The 22,153-nt window shown below is 50.1% G+C and overlaps 2 protein-coding genes across 2 annotated transcripts in view; both read left to right on the top strand.

Moving 5' to 3' along the window:
- The window catches only part of CAPN5 (calpain 5), a 57,697-nt gene extending 38,054 nt beyond the window's left edge, over positions 1-19,643 (top strand). Inside the window, exons 4-13 of the mRNA XM_065678883.1 lie at positions 6,304-6,512; positions 6,919-7,111; positions 8,021-8,214; positions 8,926-9,003; positions 9,719-9,914; positions 10,891-11,013; positions 11,487-11,683; positions 11,964-12,085; positions 16,002-16,138; positions 16,452-19,643. Coding sequence (XP_065534955.1) covers positions 6,304-6,512; positions 6,919-7,111; positions 8,021-8,214; positions 8,926-9,003; positions 9,719-9,914; positions 10,891-11,013; positions 11,487-11,683; positions 11,964-12,085; positions 16,002-16,138; positions 16,452-16,634 — 1,632 coding nt within the window. The 3' untranslated portion in view covers positions 16,635-19,643. The remainder of the gene's footprint in view (positions 1-6,303; positions 6,513-6,918; positions 7,112-8,020; positions 8,215-8,925; positions 9,004-9,718; positions 9,915-10,890; positions 11,014-11,486; positions 11,684-11,963; positions 12,086-16,001; positions 16,139-16,451) is intronic.
- Positions 518-997, top strand: OMP (olfactory marker protein). Its single transcript, XM_065675895.1, has one exon. It carries the CDS (start codon positions 518-520, stop codon positions 995-997), a length of 480 nt encoding a protein of 159 aa, XP_065531967.1.
- Positions 19,644-22,153: the final 2,510 nt, after the last annotated feature.

Genomic DNA, 22,153 nt, shown 5'->3' with positions numbered 1-22,153 from the left:
CCAGAGAGTCTGCAGGATCTCCATCCATGGAGATACTCAAAGATAGAGTGCGCAAAGCCCTAAGCAACCTGATTTAACCTTGAAGTAGGTCCTGCTTTGAGCTGCAGGTTGGACCAGACCCTTCCAGAGTCTCCTTCCAACCCGAATTATGCTTCTTTCAGGGAAAGCCCTGCTGCCCAGGCCTGTTGGGTCACATAGAATCAACCAGGTTGGAAAAGACCTTTAAGATCATCATCCCTGGCTGCATGCCTTCATTTTGGGATAACGAGCTGTGGTTGTCAGGCAGGTTGCCAGGGAGGCTGACATCAGACATCCCTTCCCTATAGATTATCATGCACGGTAGCACCATCAGTTCCTAATCTGCAAAGAGAGACACCCAGAGGAAGCCCTGGAGGGTGTTCTGCGTCACTGGCCCGGGTTGCTTAGCACCGGTGGACCATGAAGAGGTGGCTTGGCAGCTTTTTCCCTCGGTGTGTCCTATTGGAGAGCCGAACATAGCAGCGGAGCAGCCGAGGTGATGGCAGTGCAGGCAGGGATGCTGGAGCTGCCCTTCATCCATGATGAGCAGCTCACCCGGTGCATGAGGCTGCGATTCCAGAGCCTGCAGCAGAAGAACGGGAGGCCCCAGGATGGTGAGAAGCTGCTGCATCCCAACGAGCACGTCTACAGAGTGGATTTCATCCGGCAGCACAACCTGCGCTTCCTCCGCTGGGATATGCAGCTGGAAAGACCTGGGAAGGTCACGGTGACTGGCACTTCCCAGCACTGGACTCCTGATCTCACCCACCTTATGAACAGGCAGCTGCTGGAGCCGGTGGGTATCTTCTGGAAGAAGCCAGGGGCCGAGGATGTGGAATGCAATGAAGCAGATGCCCAGGAATTTGGGGAGCGGATAGCGGAGTTAGCCCGCATCCGTAAGGTGATGTATTTCCTCCTCGCTTTCACCGACGGCCTCGAACCAGCTCAGCTGAAGGGCTCCATTGTTTTTAAAGCCTGATCCCCTCCTGCTCTGCCCTTCTTCCTCCGGCTGTGCTTTTGTCTTTGTATTCCTTTTAGTTTGGTTTTTGGTTCAGTTTTTATGTGGTTCTTTATGAGGGATGGCATCACTAAAAAGTGAAGAACAGCACTTCTGGAGCCCCTCAGCCCTGTGAAACATTCCCATACGTGCTGTCCTTTGGATGATGGGGAGCAAGGGGGCATGAGCTTGCTGCTGTATTTGCCTAGTGTGTGTAAATTCAGCAGGGATTCTTCAGGTCTGATTGGTGCAGGGTCTTGCTGGCTTGGAAATAGGAGGCTGCTCTAGGTGCTCCAACTGTGGCAACTGCACAGCAAAAACCTGATGGAAACCCATGAAATTGCCATCCCAGGAACAGGAGAGACAGCCTGGAGAGAGCCCTGGCTTCCAGTTTCCATCCTACCTATTACAAAGGAAAGGCTGGTTTGAGATGCAGTGCTTCTCCTTGCAAGGATGCTGAATGCTGCGACTGAGGCTGCTTGGTGTCTCTGAAGACCAGTCCCGTGGAGGACCAGCTTGCCGTGAAGCTGAAGTACATTTGGACATGCTGTGTTCTGCAGATGGCAATACCACTGGACAAGCTGGTGCAGGGGGGGCTGGAGCACCCTTTCTCTGACAGCCACCACCATTTCTGGCTGGGGGTCATTGTGGGGAGAGGTACTGCAGCACCCTGCTCACCTCGGGCTGCCTGGACACTGTTGGTCCTCAGATGGGTTGGAGCAGGCATTCCTGTGTGTGCAGCAGCTTGGAGCAGGCTGTAGGTCTGAGCCAGCAGTGACTGCCCTGCAGCCAAAGCAATCTGTGCGTTGCTGTGGCCTTAAAGCACCCACGAATAGGTTTATTCTGAAGCATCTAAAGAGCCAGGAGGCTGCAGGGCACGTTGCAAACCACAGAGCAGGAACCTGCTGCTGCTGTCTCCTACCCGCTGCAGCTGCTGAGGCAGGGTATGGCGTCTGGGTGGCCATTGGGGTGGAGAAGGGAGGTGCAAGTTTAGGAGCAGGAGGGTGTCTGGCTTGACTGTGAATAAACTGCTTTGGACAGTCCCTTTTCCTCCAGCAATAAGAAGGTATTTTGGTGAAGCTCCTTGAGATGCACAGATAGAAACGTCCTTTGAAAGAGTCAGGTATTCCTACGATTGGTTCTTTGCTAGGATTGCACTCCAGTGTGGGTGAATGCTCCTCAAGGTATGGCCTGAGATTGTCCTGAGGTGTGTAGAGAGAGGGCAGTGATGGGACTTTGTACCCATGGCCTGAATTAAGTGGACCATCCCCACCAGAGTCCAACCTCTTCAAAGCCTCCTGAGATGCAGGCTCCATGCCCTCCTCAGCACAGCAATAATGTGTAAAATGATGAGCACAAGCTAATCCGGGCAGAGAGGAGAAGGAAAGGAGGAAGAGCAGTTACTAGCTGAGATGGTGGAGCTTTGAGCCTTACGCACAACCAAAGCTCAGCAACCACCGAATCACACAGCCATGGACATTGCTGGAGAAACCAATGTCTTCCTTTAGACCCCAAGCAATGCTGGACTCAGTGAGGAGAGATAAAAATGGATGTATCCCATCCCTGGCAGTGTTCAAGGCCAGGTTGGACACAGTCTTGGAGCAAGCTGCTCTAGTGGAAGGTGTCCCTGCCCGTGGCAAGGGGTTGGAGCTGGAAGAGCTTTAAGGTCCCTTCCAATCCAAACCAGTTTGGGATTCTGCTTGGCCATAGCATGGACCCACTCTGGGCCAAACCCACTTCTAGGATCCTGGCAGACTTTCCCATAGGAGACCTTGCTTGTATATCCCAGACTACAAACCACATTAGACCCAATAGCAGGAGCCACTTCCAACATCCCAAGGGGTTTTTGCATTCCAGGTCTCTCGCTGTGCCATTGCTAAGCTGCTGGTTGCTGGGGTAGAGTTCTTGCTGCAGATACCTTGCTGGGTATTGATGTACCACAGTAAATAAAAGCCTAATCAATAGGGTTCCCCTTAAGGACTGAGGCTGTCCATGTCTTCTTATCCTAATCCTGCACACAATAAAGCACCAACCACCAATTTCAAACTCACTGTTGGTATTTCTGAGCACCTTTTCATCTCCTGTAAACAGTAAAATGAACATTTACCTTCTGTTTTCTTGGTGTGAGAGGCTTAATGGAGCATTTAACAGGCTTGTGTGGTTTGGGAGGGGTTTGAAGGGAAATGATCCTCAGGTGGATCCTCCTTTCCATGAGAGCTGGGAGGTGAGTGGGGCAGTATGATCACCCCTTTGCTGCAGGGAAGATGAGCCTCTTATACGAGCCACTGGAACTCTCCCTACGCATTTTCAGCATCCCATAAAGGCTTTCAGATACACCACTCTGTCCCATCTCCCAAGGGGATTTCATCCGTGGTTCAGCAGATTGGCACGGTAGGGTCTCTCCCTCCTCTTCCTGAGCTGGCAAGTTCCCAGCAGAAGAGCCCCTGCTTAGAGAAATCAGCATCTACCAATTCCTCCCTCTAAGCAGGGACATTTTTCCAGGATTGTAGGTGTTTCTGGGCTCCCAATTTACCTATTTCTGACCCCTTTCACTGTAAATTTGTCCCAGTGAAGGGTATCACAGCTTTAGATTTTGGGAACCCCTAAGCAAAAAGCTCAGTTGGGTGAATGAGAATGATGGGGACCAATATTTCCACTGCCTCAGTGTCACCCAACCAAGTTGAGTCTGGGACTCAGTGGGGTCCTGGGATGGGTGGTCCATGGCATGCTCTCCAGCATCCACTGGGGAGGGATGGAGATGCCTGGGAGTGGGTGGGAGCTGTGGACCTCAGTTGCATGATGATCTCCATGAGGGGTCCTGCTACTGCTGGGGTTTGTGGATGTGCCCCATGTTAATCCCCCAGGTTATACGCAGTGTCAGGTCACAGGCAGGGGTTGTGCTCTATGCCTTGAAGTGTGGTGTCCCAATAGGCACCACATCCAGCACTGCCACCTCTCCCCTACAGCCAAGGGGGTCACAGACACCTTGGCCAGAGGGTGAAGCAATAGGAGGGATCCTTGGCCTGGGTGGGATGCTGTGCTCTGGGGGAGAAACCTGGTGTTTGAGCTCACACCTTGCCCTTTGGGATGCTGAGGACAGGTTGGGCTCTAGAGATCAGGCTCCTTTCATTCCCCTTGGGCTGGTGTGGAAGTACATCCAGTCGTGGATCCTGGTCTAGTGATCCAACCACTTTTGCTGCCTTCAAGAGGATGATGTTGGGACCGCTGTCTCCTGCCACTACTGACAGCAGTGGCAAGCCTCAGACCCAGCCAGCTGGAAGCTGGCCATGCTGCCTCTAATCAATGCCATCATCATTTCTGAGCCCACATTAATAGCAAATTGATTAGCACAATGGTCCTCTAGGACAATTCATTAGGATGAGCTCCAGTCAGGAGGGAATCGATGGGGACTGATGGAAGCTTGTCTGACCATGCCTGGCACTCTCCCACCGGGAGTCTGGGACATGGTTGTTAGCACTCCTGGAAAACACCAAACCCTCCAAAAGCAGCTCTTTTCCATGGCTCTGTCTGCTCTTCTTCCATTGATCCAGACGGCTCAGGAGTGCCAGTGAGTGAGGGCATCATTAATATTGCAGCATAGGAGCATTAAAAGCTTCGGGCTGGATCGTTGCTGGTAGTTAAGGAGTCAATGGACTCTTCAGAGAGAAATATATCTGCAGGGTCATGGCTTTGTGACAGCAGCCAGAAGATAAAAGCCAAAGGCTCTGGCAGCTAGACAAGGGCCAAGGCACAATGAAGGGGGTCTCACCATGGCACAGGGCTTTCTGAAGAGCCCTTTACCATGCAGTGTAGCTGTGTCCTGTCCTATCTCACCCCAATACCCACAGCTGTCTCCACCAGACAGTGATTATTTGGTGTATTGGAACACAATTTTCCTTTTAGGAACTTTGGGATTGTTCCTTGCTCAGGTCATGATGCTTTGGGAGCGGGTAAAAAGCAAAGGTGTGGCCAGTTGGTCACATTAATGCAGCTGGGTTGGTCAGTACTTGTCAACTATCGACTACTTTATCAGCACACGGCCTCACAGCCCACCCTGGCCATGAAGTGAAGCCACGTTGCCTTCACCCTCAACAGGAGCTAAACTGTGGTGGGGCAGTTCCTGGCTGTGTGCTTCTATGTCCTGGTTCTTGATAAAATATTGATCCTTGTATATGGAGCATCTGTGCACGGCTGTGCCCATTTCTGTCCCATCTTTTGGGTGGATTTTCCATGCAAAGCAAAGCTGGTGGTGCCTGAAGCCAGGAAGGACTGTGGACTTTGTTACCCCTTGCTCATGCCTGTCCCACTGGCAGTGCAGATGGCAGTGACACCAAACCTGCATTCCTTCAACCCCTCTAGGGTTTCTTTCCCTCCAGGCTGTCTTTTCCCTGTCCTTGCTTGGATGAATGTGGTAGCTCTTGATAGGGAAGAATGGAGACGTTGTGGGGATGAGAATCTTGCTTTTCCCACTTTAGCAGAGTATACGTACGCAGTGTGTCTGGTCTCTGTTCACTGTCAACAGGTAGATGAACACAACACCTACTCTTGGGCCCGGCAAGTCACACCAGAATCAAGTAACAGCATCAAAGAAGGTGCATTCACTTAATGGTACCCTACTGACAATACAGTTAACAAAAATGTGGGCACCAAATAACCATCCCTGGTCAGACTAAGGACCTTCTGCTCCAATAGCCTGTATGCAGCTGTAGATGGCAGCAGATGTCCAGGGTAGAGTTATAAGAAAGAGGAACAAGGATCTTTACCCCCATCTTCCAAAGTGAGAAGAAGTCTAAGCTATTCCAGTACACATTAATCTAGTCTGCATTAGAGGAACCAGGTCCAAAACTTGTCCCCAGCAAGATGTAAGCAAGTCCATCCAACTCATATTCTTCCTTGTCATTGATATTGAGGCCTACAGGGATGCTCGGAGGGACTCTTCATCAGGGACTGCAGTGACAGGACAAGGGGTGATGGGTTCAAACTGAAGCAGGGGAAGTTCAGGTTAGATCTAAGGCAGAAGTTCTTTACTGTAAGGATGATGAGGTACTGGAACGGGTTGCCCAAGGAAGCTGTGAATGCTCCATCCCTGGCAGTGTTCAAGGCCAGGTTGGATGGAGTCTTGGGTGATCTGGTCTAATGTGAGGTGTCCCTGTCCATGGCAGGGGGGTTGCAACTTGATGATCTTGAGGTCCTTTCCAACCCAAACTATTCCATGATTCTATATTGCCTATGTTCGTTCCAGGATGAGTATCAAATCCACCAAGGTGCATGTACCTCCTCTCTTGCAGGTCATCCCAGACTGGAAGGAGCAGGAATGGAATGCTGAGAAACCCGAGAACTATGTGGGGATCTTCCACTTCCAGTTCTGGCGTTTCGGTCAGTGGCTGGACGTGGTGATCGATGATCGCCTGCCCACACTCCACAACCAGCTCATCTACTGCCACTCCAACTCCAAGAACGAGTTCTGGTGTGCCTTGGTGGAGAAAGCTTATGCCAAGTAGGTATCTGGGTGGTTGCAGGACAAACTGGGACCTGGGTACCCTGGTTTTCATCTCTGTTCATTCACCAGTTGGTTTGCACCAATGGAAACAACAGGTTTCCTGGAGGGAAGTAGGACATGTCTCAAACCGACAAAGATTGTGAGGAAAAAGCCTTTCTTGTAGCAAAAGATCTTCCAGCTCCACACTGGTTTAAGTAATATCTGTCCTATAGATTTCAAGTTCCTATTACTTTGTCCCATGACAACAAGAGTGCTGCATGCAGCATGGGTCTTACTTTTTTACCCTACTCTGCTATCTTCACCCACTGAAAGTTTTATTACAGATCTCTTTTCTCCAGCCTGCCCCAAGAACTGTCCCAAACCCCTTCAAATGTCCAGTGTTGTCATGCCATCCCTCTTCCAGGTTGTCAGGCTGTTACGAGGCCCTGGATGGAGGCAACACAGCTGATGCCCTGGTAGACTTCACTGGTGGGGTGTCTGAACCTATTGACCTGACCGAAGGGGACTACATTGCTGATGAAGCCAAGCGAAACCTCCTCTTTGAGCGCGTGTTGAAGGTGCACAACCGGGGAGGCCTCATCAGCTGCTCCATCAAAGTAAGCAATGTTACTTGTATTGTCGGGGTCTCATGGGAATAGGCATTTGAGTGGTCTTGTACTGTGGGAGACTTCCAAATTAGATCAGATGAATTACGGCCAAGGGTCCCTACTTCTTATGGATGGCAAAAGGAGTCATAGAATCATAGAATAGTTAGGGTTGGAAAGGACCTCAAGATCATCCAGTTCCAACCCCCCTGCCATGGGCAGGGACACCTCACAGTAAATCATCTCACCCAAGGCTTCATCCAACCTGGCCTTGAACACTGCCAGGGATGGAGCACTCACAACCTCCCTGGGCAACCCATTCCAGTGCCTCAGCACCCTCACAGGAAAGAATTTCCTCCTTAGATCCAATCTAAACTTCCCCTGTTTAAGTTTGAACCCGTTACCCCTTGTCCTGTCACTGCAGTTCCTGACGAAGAGTCCCTCCCCAGCATCCCTATAGGCCCCCTTCAGACACTGGAAGGCTGCTATGAGGTCTCCACGCAGCTTCTCTTCTCCAGGCTGAACAGCCATGCCAGCCCTCATTCGTGCATTGAAGAGCCTAGATTTATTCCATCACTCTTCAAATGGCAGGAGGGGATTTGCTCCCAGGGGAAGGTGTTTTGGTGTCTGCATGTGGACATCTCCACAAACACTGGGTGCCAAACCTCCCCTTATAACCAGTAGAATCAAATCTATTGGTTGACACTACGGCAGCTCAGAGGCCTCATGCAGCAGATGGAAACCATGAAGAATTTAGCACCTGAAATCATAGAATCCCAGCCTGGTTTGGGCTGGAAGGGACCTTAAAGCTCATCCAGTTCCAACCCCCTGCTATGGGCAGGGACACCTTGCACTAGAGCAGCTTGCTCCAAGCCCCATGCATTCACATCCCCCTGGTACAGTGTGTATCTCCCTGCCCAGGCCACCTCAGCAGCAGACATGGAGGCCCGCCTGGCCTGTGGACTGGTGAAGGGGCACGCGTACGCGGTGACAGACGTGCGGAAGGTGCGCCTGGGCCATGGCCTCCTGTCCTTCTTCAAGTCGGAGAAGCTGGACATGATCCGCATGCGCAACCCGTGGGGCGAGCGGGAATGGAATGGCCCTTGGAGTGACACGTGAGTTAGGATGGGGACCAGCAGCACCTCTGTTCGGGGGGGAAAGTGGATGGATGGGAGCTGGATGGGAGCAAGGCTGTCCCATGGGACAATTTAACTACATCCACACCTATAGGATAACATCGTATGGGATACTGCTTCAACCCATGTCCTAAACCTACTATTTCATTAGGGTAGATTCATTCTTTGCCTTGGGGTCTTGGAGGTCAGCAGAAGGGTGGTTGATCTTGACAGACCTTCTCATTAGTGCTCTGGTGGATGTTGTGGTGAAATTGCAAGCATGTAGTACTCTACATTCACACTAGTAAAGGATGATTATAGCTCACCTTTCTGCTCCCTGTCTTGTTCCAGCAAAAATAGCACCCAATAGAATCAATCTCTGCCACCACTGACTGCTGTGGTGTCTGTGGATGGGATGAAGAACCAAGGGCTGGTGTAACCAGTGCCTTTGGCTAGAGTTCAGTTCGTTATCTTCATTGATAGGGTTGTGATTGCACTGGCCAAACAAAGTCTTGCCACGCTGGATTCAGGTCCACTGGTTAGGAATCTCCAAGCCATGCTGCACTCCCCCCGTGTTTGAAAGATGAGCTAACCAGAGCATGAGGGAACTGGTTTATATAGACCTTGTGCCCTCGACAGATCTGCTGAGGCCAAGTAGGCCCTTGAATTCCTATGTGCCCTCACAGTAATGATCCTGAACTCTTCCCACAGCTCTGAGGAGTGGCAGAAAGTGAGCAAAAGTGAAAGAGAGAAGATGGGGATGACGGTGGAAGACGATGGAGAGTTCTGGTGAGTCCCTCCTGGGGTTGTCGCCATGGGCCATACCTACAAAGTCCTCCCAGGGGAGCATGTGAGTCATTTCCATACATACAGCTATGAAGAACAAACAGCCTTCCAAGCCCTAGGATCTTTAGTGGTGCCTCCTCTTTGAGCCCATGGGTGTTAGTTTTAAAGGCCATGACCCTAGGATTGCAAGCTGCTGGGTCCAAGCTATTTCACCAGGGTACTTGCAACCTGTTATGAATTATCTTAATATCCTCACCAGATATGTTTCAATACAACAGGTACCCATGTGTGTAGGAAGGGCCACTCCTCTGCTCCTCCCACTCCAAAACACATATCTCCACTGCTTAGACTGAACAAGTATTTACTGCCTACATGGAGAAAGGTATCTCCATCTCTTCCATTATTCAGCAGCCATCAGAGGCAACTCAGACATGGTCTCTGTCTATGATAGGGTGTCTGTGATAGGGTGATCAGGTATAGAAACAGGCTACTCAGGGCAGTGGTGGAATCACTGCCTCTGCAAGTGTTCAAACACTGTGTAGGCAAGGCCCTCAGTGTCACGGGTTAGTGGTGGCCTTGGCAGTGCTGGGATAATGGTTGGACTGAATGATCTTAAAGGTCTTTTCCAACCCAACTGATTCCATGATTCTACGATCCTTCAGTGTACTGTTGAGGGGCATGGAGCAGCATAACCCAGCTCTGCCCTTTCCTGACTTAGGATGACCTTTGAGGATTTCTGCAAGTACTTCACGGACATCATCAAGTGCCGTCTCATCAACACGTCCTACCTGAGCATCCACAAGACCTGGGAGGAGGCAGTGCTACACGGGGCATGGACCAGAAACAGTGACCCCTTGAAGAACCGCTGTGGAGGCTGTATCAACCACAAGGACACCTTTTTGCAGAACCCTCAGGTAAGTCATGGAGCAGAGGAACTTCTGGAGCCTCTACATGTGTTTCTAAGTGCTTAAATCTCCTACAAGGGACTTAGAAGGGCAAAACAGCTACCAGACCTCTGGTAGGTTAAATGTGCTCATGACCATTCTCTAGCTGAGACCCCTGGCACAGCATGACCTGCATCCAGGCCAACTCTATTAACCTTGTCCCTCTTATGAGGGAGACTGCATCCAAGTGCCTGGTGTAGAGCATCTTGGCACAAGCAAACAGCTTGGCACAGGGTAGCAGTGTAAGCTGGGGCCAGTCAAACAGAGCTATTCCCAACAGTTTGGATCCCTGAATGATCAAATTCCAGTTCTTTTGCCCCAACCTTGGCACTATTATATTCACCAAGGCAGGTGTAGTCTATAGGGTCATTTCCTTCTAGCTTGGCCTTCAAAAAGGTCCTGCTCTGAAGTTCATCTCCTGGAACAAGCTCTTCCATCCTGTACTGCTCTGAACTGGGATTCTCAGCAACATGAGACAAGTTCTTGTAAGTCCTTCATCTAACAACGAAGGATGAAGGATGGTCTAGTCCATTGCAGGAGTTGTCATCAAGGATGTGGGACAGTTGTTTCCTGCTTCCAGCTCTGTATTAGTCTTCATCTTAGGTGTCTGTGAGCATAAATTCCTCCTTCCATGCCTCATAGGAGGACTTGTGGCAGACTGCAAGGGGTGAAAGTCTCTTTTATGGGACTACATCTAGACTCCTTGGACTCTGATGAGCAATTGAGAGACTGGATTTTCCAGTCATTTTCTAAGATGAGCCAAAAAGGTCTTGACAGGATGATGCCAGTTCCTAAGAGGAATGGGTATAGGCTATCAGTGCTGGTACTGAAGCAATGAGGTGGGTGAGGAGAAGCTGTGGTTTAATCTATTATATGTCAGCCCACCCATACCCAGTGATCCTGTCTCAATAGGAGTCCTCCCTTACCTTCCTTCCTTTGTTCCTAGTATGTATTTGATGTGAAGAAGGCAGAAGATGAAGTGCTGATCTCCATCCAGCAGAAGCCGAAAAGGACCAGTCGCAAAGAGGGCAAAGGAGAGAACTTGGCCATAGGTTTTGATATCCATAAGGTAGACCGTGGTTCCTGCATCTGGGCCTGCATTTGTTAGTGGTGGAGTGGTACCTCTGTCCTGCATGACCATTGGTATTGTTCATTTAAGCTTTATCTGGGTGCTTCTGGGGTGCTTCAGCACAGCGTGCTCCTCTTTAGAGATTTCAGAGGTGAACAGTGACAGTATAGACACGTTCTCTTTGCTAAAAGCGATAGTCTGTTATCTCCCCATGCTGAAACCCATTGGACTTACGTGTTGCTTGATGGGCCCCCGGTGTCAAGCTGGGATACAAGAGACAAGAAGTTCCTGAGTCAACCGAGTTGGGAGAACCACATCCATACTTGTTTTCCATCCAGCCCAGTTAGGACCATTTTGCTGGTTGCCTCAACTCTGCCTCTCCCAGCACTGTGGGGTCAGTCCCAGGCTGGATCCAGATCCATTGTTATACATTGTGCTGTCCTTCTGACCATCCCGCTGTGGTGTCTTCCCAGGTGGAGCTGAACAGGAACTACCGGATGCACACCCTGCAGCAGAAGGTGGCCAGCTCCATTTACATCAACTCCCGCAGCGTCTTCCTGAGGACAGACCTAAAGGAAGGCCGCTATGTCATCATCCCCACCACTTTTGATCCCGGTCATGTAGGCGAGTTCCTTCTCAGGATATTCACAGATGTGCCTTCAGATTGCAGGTAAGGAGCAAGAGAGGTGATGGGGAGGAGCTGACTGTTGGGAGACGTGGTTTTCCTGGTTGGAATTGGTCATAGCCTTGCCTGGAGATGGTGTTTGGTTTCCTTTCAAGAGACAGGAAGAGAAGCTCCCACTGTGCTCCTAAGCATGACATGGGAGAGCATCCCAAACCCCGGTTGAGGAGACAGTGCATAGTTCTCCCATCCTGCTAGAGCAAACTCTCTGGTGTGCCCATAGGGTAAGACTGGGCACCTCTCAAAGGGCACATGCCTTTCCTTGCAGAGAGCTGACACTGGATGAGCCACCACATACCTGCTGGAGTGGGATGTGCGGTTACCCACAAGTGGTATCCCAGATCCATGTCCTCGCTGCAGCCGGGCTCAAGAATCAGGACTCCCAAGGAGGTACTGGTCTTTCCCTGTCTAGTCCTGCGGGAGCTGGGAGGTGGTTGTTCCAGTGGGAAGAGGAGGAGGTGGTTTCATGAGGTGAGAGGTTGCTGAGATTTGTTATATCCTCAGCTATGTTTTCCAGTGAGCAGGCCTGATTCAGACACCAGAGGAGAAAGTCCATGGAGAATCAATGTGCACATGATCTGGGAACTGTTATATGTAAGCTGCTGTGTAAGATCCTTGGAAGATCCTCCTAAAATTTCTCCAATGCCCTTAGCAGTGGTCCTGTAGAAATCCAGGCTCTCTTCCTGAGTATAAGTAGCTTTAAAAGTCAGGAATCATATTTAAAGGCATTTTAGTAGGAAGGACAGAGGAGCAATGGGACAGGCTGATGTGTTGGGGTAGTGTTCATCACCAGAGGCTGGATAAATGTCTATTAGTAGAGGGTAGGTCAAATTTAGCTCTTCTGGGGGATATTGTGGACGGAGAGCTTTTTCCTGTTTCCAGTAAGTCCCACTCCATGCATGGCTCCTAAGAGCCCTCTGAGATGACCTGAATTGGGTGACATGGTTTAGTTTGGGTGCCATGGTTTAGTGTGAGGTGTCCCTGCCCATGGCAGGGGCTTGGAACTGGATGATCTTAAGGTCCTTTCCAACCCGAACTATTCTATGATTCTATGAAGTGTCACTAACACGAGGCACTGTATTTTGCCTCCTTGGTCCTCTAAAGGTTCATTTTGATGCTCAGATGCAGTTTTGACATCCAGCACTTCTGTTGCATGAAAGGCAGCAGCAGCACCACATATCACCATGTCCTGCAGCCACATAGAAACTCATGGCAAGAGCCCCATGCTCAGTCCATCCTAGGGACCAAGAAACCCAGGGGTAGTGAAGAGTTGGACTGGAAGATCATTGAAACAGGGATGAAGGGTGTAGAGGTTGTGATTAGAGATGCCTTTTCACCAAGGGAACAGATCGGATCCAAGCCTTTCTCCTCCATTTCCTAAGTCAAGGACATATGTTGGATGCAGCAAGGTTTAACCAGGCACTTCCAAGCCAAATGTAAAGCATAAAACTCAAAAACTTAAGATTTAAAAGATCTAAATTAAACAGTTATCTTTTTCTCATCCAAACATTATTGTAAGGGCTGTGCATCAATAGAGCCCTGAAAGTAAAGACCAATATCCTTCCTTAGAGCAAGGATTAGCCCTATTTGCTTATTTAACACATGCCACAGAGGGAGCCCTTCTATCCTGTCTGCTGTTTGGGAAGGGAATTTGACCTTAGGGAGGTTGTTTTCCCTGGGGTTACTTGCAACATCCCAGTGTAGCTTAGCAAATAAAGGGAAGTCTGTAGCCAAAGGTCTATGAACTGTTCACAGAAACCAGATTTAGCTTTCCTGCAGACAAAGATGGATACTGGAGCCATAAAACAATATTTTTCAGCAAGAAGCCCTTGGGAATGGCTGTTTTCCAGCTGTTTTCCAGCTGTTTTCCAGCTGTTCAGCTCCCACCAACAACAACCTGCATTGTGCTTTCCAGCGCAATGGCATCTCTCGCGTCTCCCAGCCCAGGCTTTCCACTCTAGTTTGGAAGCAGTGATTTCCAGATAGGAATTTGGCTCCGGCTGATGGAATATGAGGATTCACTGGGATATCCCAAAAGACAAGGCTAGTTTGGAGCAACAGCTGTCAAGTCCAGCAGCTGTGTCTCACCAGGGAGCCAGGTCCTTGCAAACAGAAAGCAAGGAGGTGGTCTGGCAACCAGAGATGTGGTTCTTAAATCCCTGGTGCTCTGAAGGGGGTGGTTTGTTCCTCCTCATTTCCCTTGGAGAAGAACTTATCCACCTGGTTTGGCTTTCCATTCTAGCTCATGCTGGGAGTTAAATTCCCATAGCAATAGCTCATTCTCTATTGGAATTCCCAAAACAAGCGCTTATTTTGTAAGGGGAAAATGATCACTAGTGAGGGGCTTTTTCCCTGTCCTGGAAGCTCAGGTACCATCCAGCTGTGGTCTGGTAATCTGTGAACTTGACAACTTTACTCTCCATCTTTGTGGCCTGCTTGTTCCCTATGACTGTATTTTCGCATCTAGGATATTGCAATAACATTCCTTTCCCACTTCCTCATCCATTTCCCACTCATTTCCCATGGTTGCCCCTCAATGCCCAATCTTTCTCTTCCTGATTTATTTCACTACCACCAATGATCCTTTTTGACATTTTGATCCTCTCCCTGAATTAGAATCATGGAATGGTTTGGGTTGGAAAGGACCTTAAGATCATCCAGTTCCAACCCTCACATTCTTGCCCACAGCAAACACTCTTAAGAACCACCTTCACTTCTTTAAATACATTTCTGTCCTAAGGCTTCCTGTTCACTAGTTGCTCACTAAACCTTCCCAGTGCCCAAATGGTCTCATTTTGCTCATAAATGAGCACATCTTGGCAGTTTTGGTTCAGCATTGTGGCATCTTTCATCACATGGAATCATGGAATGGTTTGGGTTGGAAAGGACCTCAGGCTCATCCAGTTCCACCCCCCTGCCATGGGCAGGGACACCTCACACTAAACCATCCCACACAAGGCTTCATCCAACCTGGCCTTGAACACTGCCAGGGATGGAGCACTCACAACCTCCCTGGGCAACCCATTCCAGTGCCTCACCACCCTAACAGGAAAGAATTTCCTCCTTAGATCCTTTCTAAACTTCCCTTGTTTCAGTTTTAACCCATTACCCCTTGTCCTGTCACTACAGTCCCTGACGAAGAGTCCCTCCCCAGCATCCCTATAGGCCCCCTTCAGGTACTGGAAGCTGCTCTGAGGTCTCCACGCAGCTTCTCTTCTCCAGGCTGAACAGCCCCAACTTCCTCAGCCTGTCTTCATACGGGAGGTGCTCCAGCCCCTGATCATTCTCGTGGCCTCCTCTGGACTTGTTCCAGCAGTTCCATGTCCTTTTTATGTTGAGGACACCAGAACTGCACCCAATGCTCCAGGTGAGGTCTCACAAGAGCAGAGCAGAGGGGCAGGATCACCTCCTTCGCCCTGCTGCTCACGCTCCTTTTGATGCAGCCCAGGATACGGTTGGTTTCTGGGCTGCGAGCGCACACTGCAGCCGGCTCATGTTCATTTTCTCATCAACCTGCACCCTCAAGTCCTTCTCTGCAGGGCCGCTCTGAATCTCTTCTCCCTGACCATGACCACCCCTTTTTCTTACCCCCACTTTAGTCATTATACTGACAGCTCCTGCAGCATTTGAGTCTCACTAAGTCTAGGAGTAAGATGGGCTCATGATTTATGCCTTGGAGTGAAAAGCACGGTCCCTACTGAGGTAGCTAGTCATCACCTTAAAGTAAAACCAAGGTTAGGCTGGCTTGGGAGTATACGCGCTGCAAGTGGGTTCTTGCAGCTAGAAAGCTCTTTCCTTCCTGGTGTTTCCTTTCACAACCTCTGTGAGCCCGTTTCTCTTCTCCATGGCTTGCTTTCTGCCTGCCTTCAGCAGGGCAAATGCTGAAAGGAGTGCTGAGCAGGGTGATGTCTTCCGTGAAAGATTTATCCCATAGGTCAGGAGGATTTGGAGTGATGAAAGAATGTTTATGTAGAATATGGGGGTCACGGAAGAGGCTATTTCATAGCTATTGCTATGAGGCCTATGAGCATAGCTATAGCTATTGCTAAGAGGTCTATTTCACAGCTATTGCTATTATTTCATAGCAGTCCATCACCATTTGTTGTCCAGTGTTGCCTAACAGAAGTAAGCTTAAGCCCAGCAGCTGAGCTTCATGGACATCATCTGGGGTGTGATGAGCTCTTTATCAGATACCCATCTCCTCTGTTGGGTTATGGAGGAAAAGTGCTGTATAACAACCCTGGAAAAGGGCTCTGAGGAATTACAGGAGCTATAACAAAGCAGGAATTCCCTTTTCTCTCCCCAGGAGCTGACCCTTATGTGATCATAAAGTGTGAAGGGCAGAAAGTTCGCTCTCCAGTGAAGAAGAACACGGTGTCTCCAGAGTTTGACGTGAAAGGGCTCTTCTACCGCAAGAAGCCAGGACAACCCATCATTGTTCAGGTAACAGTGAGCCAAGGATGGAGACCCTCTTTCACTTGAACCCCCCTACCTGCCCTCTTCTCATACTGTCCACACCGGGTCTGTTCCCCAAGGCTGAGCATCATCAGTTCATGCAGCTCAACTTCCCACCACCATGTGCATTGGGTAAATGCACATCCTTCACCCTTCTCACTTACAGAATGAACCCCAAACCTTGACCACTTCCGTGCCTCCAGCTCAGAGCAGGTCCCCAATAAACCCTTCTTCTCTCCAGTGCATGAAGCTTGGCTTCATCCCTCAAAGACCTGCCCTCATTTCTGCTTTGTTTCCCCAGATCTGGAACCACAACTTAATAAGTGACGAGTTCTTGGGCCAAGTGGTGCTCACGGGGGACCCCAGTGACCGGCAATCAGTGCACACACTGCACCTCCAGGACAAGGGGAACAAGAGATCAAATGATCTCCCTGGAACCATCGCTGTGAGGCTGCTCAGCAGCAACATCCTCACCAACGTCTGAGTACCCAAGGACTCTTCTTCTGGTGCCACATATGTGTATATAACGTGCACACATACATATATATATACACACACAGAGCCTACCTACCATCTGCAAAGTGTATATGAACTATGCATGCATTCCACTCAAAGGAGCCAATCTTGGGTTTTCAATGTTGACAAATGGTGCCTTTTTGAGGAACCACAACGATCCTTCTGCTGGCGTCCTCTCTCTTGCAGCCCCCATCACTTCTGTGTGTCCCACGGGATCGCTGTGTGTCCTGACGGCCAGAGCACAATGCCCTGTTTGTTTACACAGGCTGCACACACGTGCCACCGTGTACCGTGGGTCCCACCAACATGCTTCAATGCACCTTTGATGTATCTGCTTGGTTTAAGAGTTGTCATCTGCCCTGAAACCGCCCTTTAATTGCTTGTCTTTGGAGGCACCGCAGTGAAGGAGAAGTGGAAAAAGAGACTGGGACCTTTTGGATGTTCTCTGGGTTTGGGTTTGCATAGTGCAGCTGGAAGGAGAATGCACCAAGGCAGTCCCATATCCCAAATCCACATGGGTAACAAGAGTAAAGGCTCCATCACCTTAGGGACAAGCTGTCTCCTCTTGTCTTGCCAATTGTTCAACCCCGTGCAACTCTGAAGGATACGAAGATGCCAAAACCATGATGGGACAACTGGAATCGTTCTGGTCTCAGCTCCTGTGTGTGCCTCTCGAACTGCCATGGTGCCTGCTGTCTCCATGTCTTCATGCAGTCCCCATCCCAAGAGCTCACTCCCATAACTGGGGCGGATTGGGGCCATTCAGTGTTTAGATAAAGGGAGATCAATTCCTCTGAAGGCCAAAGCATCAGGTCCAAGGGATGGGGAGCTTTGCTCAGTGGGCTCCATCTTTACCGCTGCATCATTTCTCAGTGCCTGGCTTTCCCAAATTCCTCTGTAAAACAGTGGGATTTTAGCTTGTGCTAAAGGAGCGCTGCTCCCAGTGCAGCCTGAAAATGCTGGGAATGTTTCATTCATACCGGTGTCCATCTCTCACCTTTCGTTTCCAGTCTCCTGGCCTGGAGGATGAGCTACGCAGTGCTAGAGCCGGTCTCACAAGCACAACGCAAACGCATCCTCAGGGCTGTGGTCTGCTCCCGTTTGCCATGAAGTTGATCTTGATTCCACTGGGTGGCAGAATCCGGCTCCTTATAAACCATCCTAGATAAGCCCAACAGCAAAGCCTTGGCTGGCCTTGCAGCAGGCTTCAAAGCGGGTCCTTCTCATGTTTAGGTTGGGTTTGTTTTCTTCATGTGCCTTTAAAATGGGGCAAGATAAGGGATTTCTCTGTCAGATTTTCTATCAAGCACTCACTGCATGCAAGTGGAAATGAATGCATATGATGTAATCCTGGTAAGAAAAGGACGAGTGAACAGCAAAGCCCTCTTTTGCCATAGCAAGTAGGGTTTCTGCGTGTCCTACTAAATGCCTATGTTTGTGCTGCAAGCTGGTACAGCTTCATTGAGCTTTGCAGGCCCTTTCTTCATCTTCAGAGTTTGCCTCCTATAGTAAAGAATTGGGTTTTTGACCAAATTGCTTATTTAGGTCTTGTTTTCCAGGACTTAAAGGCAAGCAGTGGCCCAAAGGATGCTCTTTCCAGGTCTCAGTTATTACAGGCTTGCACTGAGCATCCTTCAGCTCCTGGTGCTGGGACTTAGTTTGGTTCAGCATCTTGCAGAATTGGCTCAAACGGTCCTAGTTTAGTAAGTAGCACTTTGACCCAAAAATCCTTGAATTTGTGCAAATTCATAGAATCACAGAATCCCAGCCTGGTTTGGGTTGAAGGGACCTTAAAGCTCATCCAGCTCCAACCCCTGCCACGGGCAGGGACCCCTTCCACTGGAGCAGCTTGCTCCAAGCCCCTGTGTCCAACCTGGCCTTGAGCACTGCCAGGGATGGGGCAGCCACAGCTTCTCTGGGCACCCTGTGCCAGCGCCTCAGCACCCTCACAGGGAAGAGCTTCTGCCTTCTATCCAACCTGAACTTCCTCTGTTTCAGTTTGAACCCATCACCCCTTGTCCTATCTCTATGTCCCTGATGAAAAGTCCCTCTCCAGCATCTTTGTAGGCACCCTTCAGAGGTAGCTACCTCTTCTGGCAGGGAGAATAGGTAAAGGAGAGCATCACAGCACCATCACAGGAGCTTTGCACCACCAGCAGCAGATGGGGGATAGCCAGCCTGCCTGCATTAGCCTTGTTTCTTCAGGAAATCAGGCTACTGATAGCCTCAGTGAAGGAGACCCATTTGTCAAGGAGTGCCCTGACATGTGCCAAACCACACCGTGATCCCTAAGGAATGGCACTGAAGCTCGCTGAGGAGTAGTGGTGCCTTGGTACCCATGAGCAGCCTGCTTCTTTCCTTTAGAGAATCAAGCCATAAAGAGAGGAAAAGCAGCTTTGTAGCAGCTTCTTCTAATGTATAACAATAATCACACTATATCAGGACCAAAATGTCTTAATATCAGTAATACTTGTTTTTCCCAAAACACTTTTGGACAGTTAGAGCAGGAGCCTTCATCCCCTTGCATTCCAATGGAACAACAAAAACTACCTTTGTTGCTTTCTTCCTTTCCTTGTTTGTAGAGCAGATGAGGGAGGGCAGTTGTTGAAATGCCATTCCTATCATTGATGCCTTTTCCCTTTGAAGGAAGTAAAAAGATGTACTTTATGTCTGAGAGGAGGGCAGGTCCAGGAAGCACTTCCCAGTCCTTCCCAGGTGCTGTAGGGTATATCCATGGTTTCTTTCCCATGTCTTTTGTTAATCATTTCAATGGTTGCAAGCAGCCTGCCCTTACACTCCGAGGAATCCATCTCTTTGGGGTGTCTGCATGTTAAAACAGGCTTGACTTGTCTTCATCCCCAGAGGCACTGGGGTGTCGTGCTGCACAGGTTCAGAGCGTGGTCCAGCCAGAAAGCCAACGTTGTACAGCTGTAAACCTCCTATAAATAAATTGTGTATATTTTAGTCAGCCTTTAAATCGCTTGTGTTCTTCTTGAATGCTTTTGATGGGCACAAGGTGGCTCTGCGGAGCCGTTTGCCATTGCCTGGTTCACTGTACTCCATTCACTTTCTTCTCTCTGTGGACTTTGAGACAGAAGCAAAGCGATCTGCATGAAGGCTTCATGCAAGGTTACACTCGTATTCCTTAGGAAAAGGCATGGAGGGGAAGGGTGGCCTCCTTTGGCTATAAACCCTTTGCATCCCGTGCCACAGAGTCACCACAATGCAGGGAACTTGGGGTTTTGAGCCTCACTTGCTCTGCAAGATGCTAAAAAGGGAAATATGATGGGCAGAGCAGCAGGAGGATGTGATTTGTGGATGGCTTTCCCTCAGGGAACAGACCTGCACATTGGGAGCATCTGAAAAGCCAAAAGCCTGTCACTGCCCCTGGGAGTCTCCAGTATTGCTGCCGTATCCCAAAGTGCTGGTGCTGGGATCTTGTGTCCATGCTCCCATCATAGCTTCCAACTCCCAGTGCTCCAGGTCTTGGGAGCATGGAGGACCTGTGTCCTTCAGCAGCCCATCCTCAAAAGCCTGGAGCAGGCTTCTGGAATAAGACTTCTTATAGCAGGGTGGGATCATCCCCTGGGGCAAAGTGTGTCTACCAAGTGCTAGACAGAGAAGGGAGCATCACAACCCTCTGCTTCCATCACTGTAATGGCATGCAAGGACCATTCTTCAGGGGAAGGCCTTACAAACATCCTGGAGGGTGTCATGAGCAGTAGACATGGCTGAGCACCTAAGGGGCTTTGATACTTCATAGAATCATAGGATCATGGAATGGTTGCTGTTGGGAATCTCATCCAGTTCCAACCCCTGCAATGGGCAGGGACCCCTTCCACTGGAGCAGCTTGCTCCAAGCCCCTGTGTCCAACCGGGCCTTGAGCACTGCCAGGGATGGGGCAGCCACAGCTTCCTTGGGCACCCTGTGCCAGCGCCTCAGCACCCTCACAGGGAAGAGCTTCTGCCTTAGATCCAGCCCTGCCTGTCCCTGTGCTGGAGGTGCACACTGACATGAGGTGCACACTGATGTGAGGTGCACACTGACACGAGGTGCACACTGATGTGAGGTGCACACTGATGTGAGGTGCACACTGACGTGGGCTGACAGCATGGGCCAGGCTGCTGGAATTGCTGGGGGACCCCAGCACATCCCATGGGGACTTTGTACATGTTCAGAGACCACCCGCAGGTAGTAGAGTGCTGCTCAGCTCCAGGCAAGATCCAGCCCAGGCTCCTCGAGGGTCCTGCAGCATCTCCTCATGCCTCCACCACCGCTGTCTGCAAGCAGTGTCTGCTCACTAAGGTTAAGGTAACTAAATTGACACTTCAGAGTCTCCTTTGACCTGCAAGAGCACCTTCATGGAGAAACAGGCATCCCACCGTGGTTGCAAGGTGATGCTGGAATATTTATTCCCACCCTAATGCACATAGACATTCCCACTGTATGGATACGAGCCTCCTGCTGCTCAAAAGGACCAGGGATTATTGACAGGCAGGTTGGAACTAGATGGTTTCTAAGGTCCCTTCCAACCCAAACCATTCTATGATAAATCATCTCTTGAGCTTGAAGTCAATGGAGTCTATTCAAAGCTGGCTTCCACAACAGGACTGGGCAGCAGTGGGGAGTTTCTAAGGACTGAATAAGGGACAGAGTGGCTGTGCTGTGGTTTCTCTCACATTCCGTGTCTCTGGAATGGCTTTGAAGGAAGCAGGTTCTTTCTCATCACTTAGTTCTGCAGTATCACCAAAACATTCACCCATCCCGGTCCCCAGGAGGGTTTCAGGCCCCTTGGTCCAAAGCAGAGCTTAGAAGCACCTTGTGTGATCATACTGCAGATAAAAGGGTGTCTTTGGCACCATTCACTACCTAAACTGCCTAAGGAAAAACCCTTTGTGATGTTTCATAGCACAATTAAAAGCCAACCGCACCTTTCTCAGCAGGAAGGAGGAAAGACACTGGCTCAGATTTGGGCAGGGAGTCACCAGGTCGGAGTTAAGCATCTGGCCAAAACCTCGGCTTTGAATTTCCTGCTCCTCGAGTGTTTTTGTGTCCCAGCTTTCACATTTACAAGCACAGTGTGGTGCATTCGAAGCAGAATGTCTGTCAGCTCCTGGCCCCATCCCACAGGACATCAATATGGTCCTTTGCATGGCACTGAGACCTCTTTGCGTGGGGTCCTCCCAGCCACCCCTTTGCCCAAGCAGCCATCAGGGCTCTGCTCAATGAAGGTTTGAAAATGCAGCATAGCTTGTACCTGGGCTCTTCATGGGTACCATGGTCTGGGGCAGAGCACTTGCTGCATCCCAGAGCGTGAGCAGCAGCTCAGGGAGGGGATCCTGCCCCTCTGCTGTGCTCTGGGGGAACCCCCCCCTGCAGCCCTGATCCAGCACAAGAGGGACGTGGAGCTGTTGGAGAGAGGCCAGAGGAGGCCATGGAGCTGCTGCGAGGGCTGGAGCAGCTCTGCTCTGAAGCCAGGCCGAGAG

The sequence above is a fragment of the Lathamus discolor genome, chromosome 4 (genome assembly GCF_037157495.1).
Source record: "Lathamus discolor isolate bLatDis1 chromosome 4, bLatDis1.hap1, whole genome shotgun sequence".
In the NCBI taxonomy this organism is placed as follows: Eukaryota; Metazoa; Chordata; class Aves; order Psittaciformes; family Psittacidae; genus Lathamus; species Lathamus discolor.
The sequence above is the reverse complement of the archived record's forward strand: the minus strand, read 5'-3'. Positions and strand labels throughout refer to the sequence as shown.

Coding starts and splice junctions, on each gene's coding strand:
- OMP (XM_065675895.1), top strand. CDS start 518: ATGGCAGTGCAGGCAGGGATGCTGGAGCTGCCCTTCATCCATGATGAG.